Source organism: Hippocampus bargibanti, linkage group LG11, assembly GCF_051943395.1.
Source record: "Hippocampus bargibanti isolate YZ-2025 linkage group LG11, ASM5194339v1, whole genome shotgun sequence".
Taxonomy (NCBI): domain Eukaryota; kingdom Metazoa; phylum Chordata; class Actinopteri; order Syngnathiformes; family Syngnathidae; genus Hippocampus; species Hippocampus bargibanti.
In genome coordinates, this window is record NC_142744.1 from 10,009,356 (window position 1) to 10,022,039 (window position 12,684).

At 42.0% G+C, this 12,684-nt stretch overlaps 2 protein-coding genes and 1 long non-coding RNA gene across 10 annotated transcripts in view; 1 reads left to right on the forward strand and 2 right to left on the reverse strand.

Annotated features, from left to right (window-relative positions):
• Positions 1–6,577, reverse strand: part of LOC148891472 (uncharacterized) — a 7,928-nt gene extending 1,351 nt beyond the window's left edge. Inside the window, exons 1-4 of the long non-coding RNA XR_016116495.1 lie at positions 6,221–6,577; positions 4,664–4,770; positions 3,768–3,863; positions 3,261–3,392 (exon numbers count right to left, since the gene is read on the reverse strand). This is a non-coding gene — a long non-coding RNA (uncharacterized LOC148891472). The remainder of the gene's footprint in view (positions 1–3,260; positions 3,393–3,767; positions 3,864–4,663; positions 4,771–6,220) is intronic.
• Positions 1–7,975, forward strand: part of glmna (glomulin, FKBP associated protein a) — a 10,412-nt gene extending 2,437 nt beyond the window's left edge. For 4 of the 5 annotated variants that reach the window (XM_089008823.1, XM_089008819.1, XM_089008820.1 and 1 more), the window contains exons 5-19: positions 60–168; positions 299–578; positions 660–759; positions 2,210–2,391; positions 3,284–3,337; positions 3,872–3,902; positions 4,676–4,765; positions 4,859–4,900; positions 6,223–6,296; positions 6,599–6,683; positions 6,760–6,869; positions 6,983–7,046; positions 7,446–7,578; positions 7,641–7,711; positions 7,786–7,975. In XM_089008823.1, coding sequence (XP_088864949.1) covers positions 60–168; positions 299–578; positions 660–759; positions 2,210–2,391; positions 3,284–3,337; positions 3,872–3,902; positions 4,676–4,765; positions 4,859–4,900; positions 6,223–6,296; positions 6,599–6,683; positions 6,760–6,869; positions 6,983–7,046; positions 7,446–7,578; positions 7,641–7,711; positions 7,786–7,875 — 1,515 coding nt within the window. In that variant the 3' untranslated portion in view covers positions 7,876–7,975. The remainder of the gene's footprint in view (positions 1–59; positions 169–298; positions 579–659; positions 760–2,209; positions 2,392–3,283; positions 3,338–3,871; positions 3,903–4,675; positions 4,766–4,858; positions 4,901–6,222; positions 6,297–6,598; positions 6,684–6,759; positions 6,870–6,982; positions 7,047–7,445; positions 7,579–7,640; positions 7,712–7,785) is intronic. The other variant, XM_089008824.1, reaches the window with a different exon arrangement.
• On the reverse strand, positions 7,647–12,666 carry cdc7 (cell division cycle 7 homolog (S. cerevisiae)). Of its 4 annotated transcripts, none has more exons than XM_089008828.1 (12): positions 11,891–11,969; positions 11,498–11,629; positions 11,276–11,411; positions 11,071–11,164; positions 10,820–10,962; positions 10,442–10,739; positions 9,943–10,038; positions 9,218–9,381; positions 9,054–9,136; positions 8,825–8,974; positions 8,660–8,761; positions 7,647–7,808 (listed from the first exon to the last, which is right to left on the reverse strand). In XM_089008828.1, the coding sequence occupies exons 1-12, from the start codon at positions 11,967–11,969 to the stop codon at positions 7,795–7,797; spliced, it is 1,491 nt and encodes a 496-aa protein (XP_088864954.1). In that variant the 3' UTR covers positions 7,647–7,794. The 4 variants fall into 4 exon arrangements, with proteins under 4 accessions (XP_088864954.1, XP_088864953.1, XP_088864952.1 ...); XM_089008827.1 differs by lacking the exon at positions 7,647–7,808 and adding an exon at positions 12,041–12,665 and having other exon boundaries at positions 8,063–8,761; XM_089008826.1 differs by lacking the exon at positions 7,647–7,808 and having other exon boundaries at positions 8,063–8,761; positions 11,891–12,666.
• Positions 12,667–12,684: the final 18 nt, after the last annotated feature.

Consider the following 12,684-nt stretch of genomic DNA (forward strand, 5'->3'; position numbering starts at 1 on the left):
TTCAAATTGTGCCCTTTTGTGATTGAACGGATGTGGATTGAATATATGTTTCATTTCAGACGTGCAGACCCAAAGAGCTGCTGATTGGTTTATTGGAGCAGTTGGAGCAGGAGGAACCCGTCGCCATAGCAGAGAGCCTCCATTTGCTGTTGAAGCCTTTGCAGAGAGGTTAGTGTTGAAACCGTTTCCAGATCTTTATTGTGCCAAAGCAGATATTTTACAGTGGAAAAATGTTCTGTTGAGCATTTCCCTGCGGCACGCCAATCTGTTTCATGCCATTGTGTCCTGATCCCGTCAGTGTTGCTACGTCTGGGCAGCCGTAAGGCGTCGTCTTTGGGCATGGCTTTGTCCTCCGCCTTGGAGCAGGTTGCCAAACTGCCCGTGCCGCACACTAAAGAGCAGGAAGAAGACGACACCTTTCTGCTTGGTCGTTGCTACACTGAGCTGACTGCCTTTGTCAAGCCTTTCATCCAAGAGGCCCAGCGGCAGCCGTGCAAACGCATGAACGCCGAAAAGTCGGCCAAACTTGACCGGGTGTCACGGGATCAAGAGGAGATGAGGACAGAGCTTCTGAAGTTGTGAGCGACGAGGTTGAGGTTTTCCGTTGGTTCGCCGCCTTGAGGCCTCATCTCCAATTTGAATTTCTGTCTGTCTCGCAGCTGTATGAGTACTTTGTGTCGTCCGCTTCTGGAAGTGCAACTCCATGATCCTGACGCTCTGGTTTTGTCTCCTCTGAGGGATTTGGCCACTGAGATTTTGGTATGATAGTCTCCAATCTCATTTGAATGTTGATCCATCCGTTTTTTCCATAATCATTTGGGTCATCAATTCAATGACGGACAACCATTAATACTCACAAGTGAGGATAATGTCGACGGTCATTTTTGTGGCGGTGACAAGCATGTGCCACTCAAACTACTCATTTGAATATACCATATTTTTCGGACTATAAGGCGCATCCTAAAGCCTGCATTTTCTTCAAAAGATGACCTTATAAACTGGTGCACCTTATATGTGAAGTAATATTGAGCCGCAACAGGCCTCAACACTACTGTCAGTAGCCACAGATTCCATTTACCTTTCTTGAAGAAGTAGTGCGCGGTGCATGCTGGGATATATAAAACAGCATTTCACTTTGGTAATCTCTTAAAATTACTTTGCAGAGTGGATTTTTTTCTTGATTTCGCCATCATTTTCCGTTTTTGGCACAATGATTAGTAATCGAAAATTTAGTGTTTTTTTTGGCTTGCTTTTGTATTTAGTGTCTCAAAAAAACATTATAAAAATATTTATATCCGAAAAAAATAAGGCCAAAATATTCAATGAAACTTCTATGGAATATAAAAGTTTTAAAGAAGGAAGATTGGTTATCTCTGAAAATTATATTGATTATTGATAAACTGATAAAACACATTTTTGAGCTGATGAAAAATGCAGAAAATACCGCACATTAAACTATTCTACAATTTCTATTTTGGTGTTTAACATAAAAAAAAGGAAAATTATGGGGAAATGTGAGGGTTTTTTTTTTACATTCCCTTTAGGGCATCACCATCTAGTGGATACATAACGTAACCAGCCTCTACCGTAGCGCTTTATAATGTGGTGGTACCTTATACTGTATATGGAAAACATCATCTTATCGTCTGGAAAATACAATACTATTCCCTAATATTCTGAAAAAATATAATCAGGTGCAAACATTGTTCGCTATTTAAAATAAAATAATGACCATATTTTATGGAGTATAATGTGCATCGTAGTACAAGGCGCACCGCAATGAATGGTGTATTTTCAAACTTTCCTTATATGAGGCGCACCTTCAATGAATAAAAAATGTTTCCAAATAGAATATATAAAAGTTCTTCAAATATAAAGGCTCACCACATCATAAGGTGCAACAGCAGAGGCTGGTGTTACGCCCTACTTCTACACGGGGAATAGGAGTCACTGGCTACCGACAGCAATTGTGAGAACTGCTGTGGCTCAATATTTCTTCACTTGTAAGGCATACCTGCGTATAAGGCGCAGGGTCATCTTTTGTAAAAAAAAATACTTTTGGGTGAGCCTTATACACCGGAAAATACGGTAAATAAACTAAAACAGCTGTGATCGGCTCCAGCTAATGGAAAAACAAAAGAAGAACAAAAACAAAATGGCTGACCGGGCTTTCCATTTAACGGGTTGCTTTTGTGTACGTGTCTTCCAGAACAACCTAAACGCTATCGGAGAGTCAACGCCGAGCCTCGTGTATCAGCCTCTCTCTAAGAGAAAAGAGGCGACGGGCTTTTTAGAGGAGGAAGCGCGCTATCCCAAAGAGTCGCTAGCTAGCCTGGCTCACCTGGTGTTCGTTCATCACCTTGCCGCAGACACCTTCCCCTGTGTCTTCGAGTAAGACCATCAAGTCAAACTAAACTATGGGTGTTGTTCCATCCCGCTTATTTTTCAGACCGGACTCAACTCGACTAACTTCCCCGTCCCAAGAAACTGATAGCAACACACTAAAAATGCGCTCAAGAAATGTGTGTTAGGTTAGCTAGCTGTTCAAAAAAGAATAAAGTACTGTCAGCCATGCATGGCGTTTACTTGATGTTGGTAGAATGGCCAATGAGACAGTGCCTAATGTATTAACGGATGGTATCGGAAGCCTTTGCGAGTACCCGACACACCAAAATAAGGCCGGTATTGGCCTGATCTCGATACATGGTATTTGTACAGGACCAATGTATTATTATTATTATTAGCTATCTCTCTATCTATTTAAGTTATTTCCGGGGTGGGTAGCTAGCTAGCTTTCTATCTATTTGAGTTACTTCCTTGTTGAGTGAACGCTGGCGCGTGTGGCTGCCGTTGCTCACCCACAGAAAAACATAGCCTGTGACTGGAAAGTGACCTTGAGAGTTTTGAAAGGCGCTTATAAATAAAACATTATTATTAGTAGTATTCCAGAAATGTTACCAGAAAGCCAACTATCCCTCCTTTTGTAACCAATGATACAGATATTTGTCGAAATGTATATTGACAAGTTGTCAAACTTCTGTGTGTTTAATGAACAGCCATTTTGTGTCCAAAGAGTTCTGTACCTCCCCGTAAACAAAACGGAGGCTCAGTCGTGAACTGGGGAAGCTTTGCTAAACTAGACATTGGGTGTCTTGAGCCCGTGATCAAAAAAGATGGCAGTTTTAATCAGAAGAATGTTTAAAATAATCAGATTTTGGTGATGTTAACAAATGGTATGGAATGATAAATGATGCCCTTACTTATACGGTGCTCTGTCTTGCAGTCCCGTGTTCTGTCTTCGGTGTAACATGGATCACGTCAGCCTCCTGCTAACCGGGTGAATGCTTTCCACAACTCCTTAAATCGTGCTGGACCATCTTCACATCTATTCTCTGTTCAAAACAAAACGGGTGTTAGAAAGGCACTTTATGAGAAGTACCGTATTTTCCTGTGTCTAAGGTGCACCCAAAAGCCTTGATTTTCTTCAAAAGATGACCCTGCACCTTGTATGTGATTTAATATTGAGCCACAACAGATCTTGCAGCTACTGTAAGCATCCACCGACTCCATTTCCCCCTGTAGAAGAAGTCGTGCGTAACCCAACCCTCTACTGTAGCGCCTTATAATGTGGTGTGCCTTATATTTGGAAAACGTTTTTTAATTCATTAACGGTGCGGCTTATGTATGGAAAAAGTTTGAAAATACACCATTCATTGGGGGTGCGCCTTATAAACCGGAAAATACGATAATTGAAATGACAAACCTACCTGATTCACAGCTGCAGTTGGTAAAAATCTTCAATGTCATCTTGTCTGAATTGTCTTCAAATACAAGGATCTCCATGTTGATTGATATTGTTTTATCTTTTTAGAAGTGAAGAGATGAAGATTCAGAAAGGACTAGTAAGTCATTTTAAACATTATTTTATGAAACTCAATGTAGTGTTACTGCGCATCATATTAATACAGTAAAGTCTCGTTATATCGATAGTACTGCTTATTACGATACTATTTCTATGAACGCAAGGAGAAACTTTACATGCCGCAGGATCGGATATATCGATAGTCCGGTTATATCGATATTTTTTCCAACTCCCGAGAATATCGATATCACGAGACTTTACTGTAATTAATTCATTCACTGCCAGACAATGTGCAAAAATGTGTCCACTCCAGTGCCAGGGTTTTTGTCATTTTCAATTAAATTGCAAGACCCACATAAAATTGAATTTTCTGACTAAACATTTAACGCAGCATAAGAAACCTTACTCTCTTCTTTTAGCAGAAAAAATAGTTAATTCCTAAATTATATGGGTCTTAAGTTATATGAACTTTAAATGAGGGTGGTTGTCCAAAATACAATGCAATACATACATATTGGCTTATATAGCGCTTGAACAACAGCTAAAGCTGTAACAAAGCGCTATCATGGACAAAAGGCAAATGTTGCCCCCTCGTGGGAAGGAAAAAAAATTGCCAGAGGTCAGACCAGCGCTTTATTGGCACCCCCAAGAAAAACTAAAACCCGAACAAAAGCGGGAATGGCGCTCCACGTCATGCTTTTCAATGCCCGAATAAATTCAGGAATGGTGGTGAATAAGTTAATTTAAATGTATTAAATTAGTTAACATTAGACAATTTGCAGCTGATGTAAATAAGCGTACGCTGTGCCACAGGAGCTTTATGAAAAGTGCCTCATACGCGTGGAGCATCACAGTTTGCCCTCGGAACTGCTGGAGATCAAGACATTCCTCACTGTGCCTCAGGTCACCTTTAAAAAAATAATAATAAAATGATGTACACTTCTGATTTTTGCCCGATGAAGTACATTACAGTATTTTTTTGTGCTTTGTTTGTAGAACTTAACCAAGGTTATGACCTTATGTCCAAGGCGCGACTTGGTGAGTGGATCCTTTGCCAAATCCAACAATTTTTTAGGTGCTACACTTTCTGTCATAGTTAGAAGCTAATCTTTGGAAAGAGAGCCAATCAAAGTGTCAGTAAATGCACAGCGGGTAGAAAAAATAAGATTTAAGCTAGCCCAGTTAAAGGACAACTGACACCATTTTTTGTTTCCTAACTGACATCAGAAAAACGTTATATAGCATCGAAAACACCCAAAACACGCAGGCTGATATTTTTTGTCAAATGCAAAACACCAATAAAAATGACTTAGTGTCCCAAAACTACTTCAAAATGACCTCGGAAAGGGCGAGTTTCAGAAGGTCCCGCCCCCTTGTTCATGACGTCACGCCAGGACATCTTGCCTTGCTCTAGAACAGGGGTGGGCACTCCTGGTCCTGGAGAGCCACCCTCCTGCATGTTTTCCAAGTCTCCTTGTTGCAACACACCTGATTCAAATGAGCAGGTTCAATGTAAGGCTTCCGCAGAGCTTGGTGATTATCTGATTATTTGAATCAGGTGTATTGTAACAGGGAGATTTGGAAAACATGCAGCAGGGTAAATCTCCAGGACCAGGAGTGCCCACCCCTGCTCTAGAATCAAAGCAATGGCTTCAGATTCAAGAAGATGCTTTGTTGTTACTCATCCAGTTATGAATATGATTCAAATAGTTCTGAAAAGGAAAGCATAAATGTTTGCAATCGATTAAAGAAGCCCTTCCGTATCATTTCGAGCAGCCTAGACACCAATGTAGCTCCCAGAAAATGCACAAGATGGCGGCCAAGCTCCGTTGGAAATGGGCTGATTTGTCTGCTGGGAATTTGTGTCAACTACTGTAGCATCAAATAGTAGTCTTGGTGCAACACACAATGATTCACCATCACATTATTTATGTGTTTTCCTTCTAATTTCGCCATCAACACATCATCAAACAAAGTGCCCAAAATGCATTGTGTGTCGCTTTCTCGGTCAGGGGTGTTCCTTCAGTGACGTCACGTACGGACTTGTCACCAACTCAAAAACAAGACTTCCTGAATATTCAGCACGAGTCTTAAAACGTAAAATATAGCTATATGCGGAGGAATCATTGTAAAATACACTCAGTAGAAGTCATTTGAAGCGATGTTACAAATTATGGACACAACTTGTCCGGGGGCGTCGGCTGTCCTTTAAGAAGCAGCCCAAGATAAATCATTTCAAAACGCCCCACTATGACTGTAACCTACATATTGGCCATTTTCTTTATCTTTTGTATCCAGTCAAATACTTGAACGTGATGGCTTCAGTGCATGAACATTAATTCCCCGCTTTTCACTCACAGAGATGCAAAGGGTTGAAAGTCTTTCAGCTAAGCATCGACAAGTTCAATCTTGAAGCCAAGTACAATTTTTTCAGGTAGGTCACACCTGAAAAGTCACATGAGAACGTAAACACAGTGCATCCAGAAACTTTCACTTTCCCACATTTTCATTTGCAAAATGGGTTAAATCTGTTTTGTTCCTCTTTACAAATGTATTGAAAGTCAGCTTTTTTTTCTTGACATATACAAGCTGAATTTAGCACGGGTTGTTTTTTTTTTTTGTACCAAAGAGAAATTCATTCATCCCTTAAAATTCCAAACATGAAGCACCAGGAATAATTTTCAGATACACTGTATATCAAAGTCACACCTTTTAACCACGCCGGTTCGTTTTCAGGTTCATGCTGAAAACGAGTCGCCACTCCGGAGTGGAAGGCTACATCATCAAAAACATCCGAAGTCAGATCGATTTGGCCTTACGGGTGAGGCCGCTCTTTTGACATAGGAGTCATTTGGTATCGGTTTCTCATCACGTTTGTCTTTTGCGCTGATATGCAGCCGGAAAATGGGAACATCTGGTTTGAGGGATTTCGCTTACCTCCTTTGCTGCAGTTGGTCTTCACTCTCGCAGATGGCCCAGAGACCGACCTTCTGCAGTACTTGGACAGGTGAGGTGTCTTTTACTTGCAATGTTTTTCCTCCACTCGTCTATTTCTGGGACTTTTAGGGCTAAGTGCAATACTCAAACAATTTCTACCATTTTTTTTCTCCCCTCCACCAGAATCATGGAGGCTCTGAATTTGCTGCGTTATCTCATAATAAGAGACAAAGTGACGGAGAATAAGGTGAGCTTCGGTATTACAAAGTTTGACAACCTTTATCGTCACATTAGCGTATATATATATATATATATATATATACAGTAAAGTCTCGTTATATCGATATTCAAGGGAGTCCGAAAAAATTATATATATATATATATACTGTCGTTTTAAGGCTTATTTAGTCAAAAATTATGTTTTATGGGGACATGGGAACGGATTATTCTCATTTTTAATGGTTTCTTATGGGAAATAAATGTTTAGCAGATAAACTTTTCGCCTTACACACACTTTCTGGGAACCAATTAAGTTCGTAAGCTGAGGTATCACTGTATACACATAGATTTTTTAACTCATACCAATTTTTGGGTGCCAATTTTACTTTCTCATGAATGTGTCTTCAATGATGTGTCAATGTCATAGACAGGGATCTGGACAGCGCTGTATAAAATAGAAGATGCGTTCTTGAAGCCCCTACGTGTTGGAATTAACATGTCGAGAGCCCACTACGAGAAGGAGCTCAGCACCACCACAGAGAACAAGAATAACATCAAAGGTCAGTCCAACGTACGCGTTTGCTATGAAGTTATCATGATTCTACTTTACCTTCGTCTCCAGAAACATCTGTCATTTCCGTGTCAGTCGGTGACGAGCAGCTGCCGAGCATGACGTCAGAGTCTCAAATTCAGGTGGGCGGCCGATGTTTTGGTATACTCGGGAAGGACTTTGCGATGACGTCGGTATAATTCATGTCCCCCACCAGGCCCTCCATTCAGCCCTGCACACCTTTGACATGATGGAAAGCGTACTGGTACGAATCGAAGAGCTCACTGAAGTGAACAACTCCATTTGAACTTTTGCACCTTGTTCATTTCACTCGTGGAAATGAAACATTTATGGACAATACTCTGTAATGTTTTTTTTAAATTAAATCATGACAATTTGGAACAATTTTGAAAGTGTTAGTTTGTAAATGTCTCACCACGCACACTGCATAATACATATCACCTATATTTTTTTTGCTTTTGTTTTATTCGAGCAGTTCACTAAAAAGCCTTATTCTCCTCCACCACAGCCGCGACCAAAATTAAAAATTTCCACTTCTCTGACTTTCAGTACCGCTTCCAGTCTCTGTTGAAGCCTGCGGATGACTGTGTCAACTAAGTCGCTGCTTTCATCTTAGAAAATGTTCAGAATCTCCAGAGCGGGTGGTTTTATTTACAGCAGTATTGGAAGAGTAACAGAAAGGCATTGAGGTTTCGACACGGTCTCAGGTAAATTACCTGAAAAGGGATCCTCTTGAAATTGTATCCCAAAGCCTGATAAGCTTGAACGTTTTGCGAATAGTAGTAGGACTCAAACAGTTGGGGAAGTGTTGGGGCAGAGGGGTTAAAAGTCTTTAAATAGCGGGTGCTCCAGAGCTTGTGCTGCTGTAAATCTGCTGATGGGGTTGAGATCTAGTAAGTGGTCTAGTAAGTCATAGGCCTCGTCGGGAACCGCGTCCCACCCTCGTTCATCATGGACCGGGCAGTCGTGACGAGGGGAGGCGTTCGGGCTTTGGTCTTGGCTTTTCGGAAGCATGGGAGGAGTCTCACAAGCTTTGTGACGTGGAACTTTACAATCAAGTTTGATTTTACCCATCGGCTTGACGACTTCATTCACCCTGCGTCCTCTTAGCATCTCGCAGAGGATTCTGAGGTCCATCCGGGGAAGTTCCCGACTGCACAGCACCGTCTTGCCTGGAACAGAATGGGCGATGATGAACGATGGCAATGATATATCACGATGGCGTCGAGTCGCACCGAATGCTTTGGCTGCCTGTACGGTCTCTCTGGAGCCCCGTATCGTCATGACCTGTGTGAGAGCCACCATGTCGTCGCTGGCTTTGAAGAACGGGTAGCGTCCGCTGAGCAGGGAGAGGAAGATGACTCCGGCAGACCACACGTCAATGGCTTAGTGCAGGAGAAAAGACATTTCCTGCTGCAACTTTGTTCCAAATGGGTCAATTTAATTCCTGTTCAGAAGACTTACCAGTTCCTTGATTGGGGCACTTGGTGAGGACCTCCGGTGCACGGAAACCTGCCGTTCCTGCCCTGGGAGCCACCTGCTGCTTCCTTTGGCACAAGAGGAGCAGGTCACGTATCGTATTTGAAAATAAAAAGCACCTTAAAGCCACAAAATATTCCCTCCTTCACCTCGACAGGCAAACATTGCAGACACGGTCCGTCTGAAAGCAGTTACAAGTGAGAGGTTGATGACCACTTTGCTGAGTTTTCTGACGCCCGAGCATGGCTGCTCCTCCGCAGGCCGAAGGCAACCTGGTACTTGAGAGCTCCCCTCTTTTCAGGGCTTTTATCAGCTGAAGGGAAGAGGAAAACATTCTTTTCATAAAACATAACGGATTTCAGTTGTAGTCTACATTGATGTGTGAGTACCGTATTTTCCGGTGTGTAAGTCGCACCCTTAATGAAAGGTGACTTTTCAAACTTTTTCCATATACAAGGTGCACTGAACTATAAGGCGCATCTTCAATGAATGAAAAAGGCTTTCCAAATATATCTGAAAGCTTTTCAAATATAAGGCATACCACATTATAAAGCGCTACAGTAGAGGCTGGAGTTACACATGACTTCTTTTATGGGGGGGGGGGGGGTGGAGTCGGTGGCTGCAGACAGTAGTTCCGAGACCTGTTGTGGCTCATTATGACTTCACATATAAGGCGCTCCTGCGTATAAGGCTCAGGATCATCTTTTGAAGAAAATCAAGGCTTTGGGGTGCGCCTTGTACACCGGAAAATAGGGTAATCCAAATATTCTTTGTCTTTCTTGATTGAATGATTGACAAATTTTCCTAATGGAATAAAAAAGCATGATGATTGAAAATGGACTGATGTTGAAAGCGGACATGGCAAGAATCTTACGCGTGTCTTCGTTACTTGAGTGACGGCGCCTGAATCGCAGCTGTTAAGGTTCTCGCTAAATACGGGTCTTGGTGATTTGCGGGAAGCGGCCAAACCCTGGAGACAACATACACTGATGAGATCAAGGAGTGGTCAGGTCAGATTAACGACAGGAAAGCTTCACAGGGGGATGTTTAGAATCACTCACTTATTCCGTACATTCACGACACAGTAAGCACGACGTAGCAAGCAGGACAAGCTTCATTTTCAGTGTGCTAATACTAAAACGACAGCGGCATGCTTAATTTATCCCAAGGTTTTGTTCGTTTCTACCCAGACTTCAAGAAGTTGAATGACTGCGGAGTATGACGTATCTAGAAATTAAGTGAAGCACCGGTGTCCAAATTCGGCTTATAGAGGACATTGTGATAGACCAAAGACGCCAAAATAGTGAATAGGGAGAAAAGACAGCCAGCCCTAAAAACCTCAGGAAGGAAAGTGATCATTTTGACGCAGACACCTTTGTGTGCTTTGTGCGAGAAATCGAGTCCCCCACTGTGCTCGTGACAGAGCATGTTTTTTTCATCAGCACTTTCCGAGCAGCCAAGGCGGTGGTGGTGGGTGAAGAGGAGGAGGAAGGTGGTGGAGGCAACGACGTGAGGGCTGTGTTGGTCATGGGCTTTCTACGTAGCGCTGTGTCTCGTCTTTCTTTGGAGCATCCAGCTTTCGGTGCTGAAGTTTTGCGTCTGACCAACTTGAGCAGCTCGATCTGGGTCTCGGGTGTTCCCTGAGCTAGGCCGAAGTCCACCAGGGCAAACCTGCATGTAGACATTGTTGAAATGTATTTGCAATGGTGCCTTGCGATAGAGTCCATGTATTTTGTGTCGTTTCTACTCACGTCTTGGACTTCCTGTTGTAAAGGAAATTGTTTGGTTTGATATCTCGATGGATTATACCAAACTGATGAATGTGTCTGAGTGCCTTCAACAGGTGATAGATGTAGAGGCGGACCTCTTCAAAGCTCAATGAGCCGATGATGTCCTGGTTTCAACATTTTCATGTGAGCGATTTGAAAACAAACCGCGCTTTTTAGGTGAAAAAGAATGACATCTCAGTCACGCCAAACTATTGAAAGGTTTTGTTTCTTACAACTATTGCTTGATGTTCCATATAAGGCATGACAATCACGACTTGATCGTCCTTCCTGAAGCAATACTCAACACCGATTACATTCTCTCTGCCCCTGCAAAAATAAAGGCCGACAAGTCTGTTTTCAAGCAACGGGTAATTAAAAATGAATAAAATGAAAAGTTATCGGAAAGTGAAGTGAATGTTGAAATTGTCATAAACAAACCCAGCGACAGTGAGACATTGGAGCTCGGCAGCAATGCGAGTTGGATGGCTGGTAGGGATGAGATGCTTGAGGGCAAACACCTCTCGCCGACCATCTCGCATCCGAACCTCACCAAGGTAGACGGAGCTGAATGTCCCTGGTAGGGCAAGTTGCAAAGACACATGAGCAACAGGTTAAATAAAAGTGACAACAGCATGAAAGAAAAACGAATTATGAATGTACAGCATAGCAAGAAAGATGGCACAAATAATCCAACCAACAGGGCACCTTCTCCGATTTTCTCTATGATACGAAAAGTCTTGGCAAGCTGAGGAATGGCCTTGTAGAGTGCTTCAATGTCCGATTCCACATCACCTGGAGGAGAACACCAAACACGTTTTTGAGAGTTGTGGGAAACGATTTGTCAGTGAACGTTAACGTGCATGTTAAAAATGTGAGAAAGCCGGAGTACCTGTGTAAAACCAATAACTTCACTTATCGGAACCATAAAGTCTAAATTCGTGATTCTAAATTAGTGGGCCAGTGAGCTGGAACCGGAAGTAAGTTAACATATATAAGCATATGTCATAGGAGCCTCCACCACCATTGGGTCAAATCTCTAAAACTTCAACTCACTTGAGATTTTTTTCTTGTTTCCAGATTTGAGACAGCCGCCCGTTCCCAAAGTTTCCGTGCAAGCAACCGAAGTATCCATCTAAGAGTCAGTAAGAGAGTCGGTGAGACTTGACATTAGACGACGAACGTAAATTCGAAAAGTAAACTCACCTAATGCGTTCGGTGTAAAATGCGGCGTTTCGTACACTTTCGAAGGTCTGTGGGGACTATTTTGTCTTCTAAAATGATGGTTACGAATTTAAGCCAAATGCGTGTGAATACATTAAAGTTTCTTACGTAGGACTGCCTTTTCCGCTAACAAAATACCCGCTAAAGTGACGCCACGCTCTAGAGATCTCGCGATAGACTGTGAGATACGGGTTCCGTCATGGCTCAGTTCACGGACAAATTAACATAATTCGGTGTTACATTAAAACCATGCTGACTTGGTTCAAAATAAAAAGGATAAACATAAAATATAAACTGTATTCAAGTATATCTCCATAATAATGAGCGTGTCCTAGTGTACCGAATGATAAATGCAGTGAACCGATGAGGATTATCTTGAAAAGTCATTGAAACAAAGGATTATAACTGTCACAACGTCGTGTCAATAATATATAACTTAAATGGAGATATACACGTTCTCATCTCAAGGAGTAGACATAAGTGCAAATTTCAATTCAGACTTTAACATTCTTACCTCTTAGCCCCCTAATAATCCAAACATTTAATCATATAACCTTTTCATTTATACGTTAACATTTCCGTACCCACCTGAGGAAACAACTGAACAATGACATAACATGCAAAAA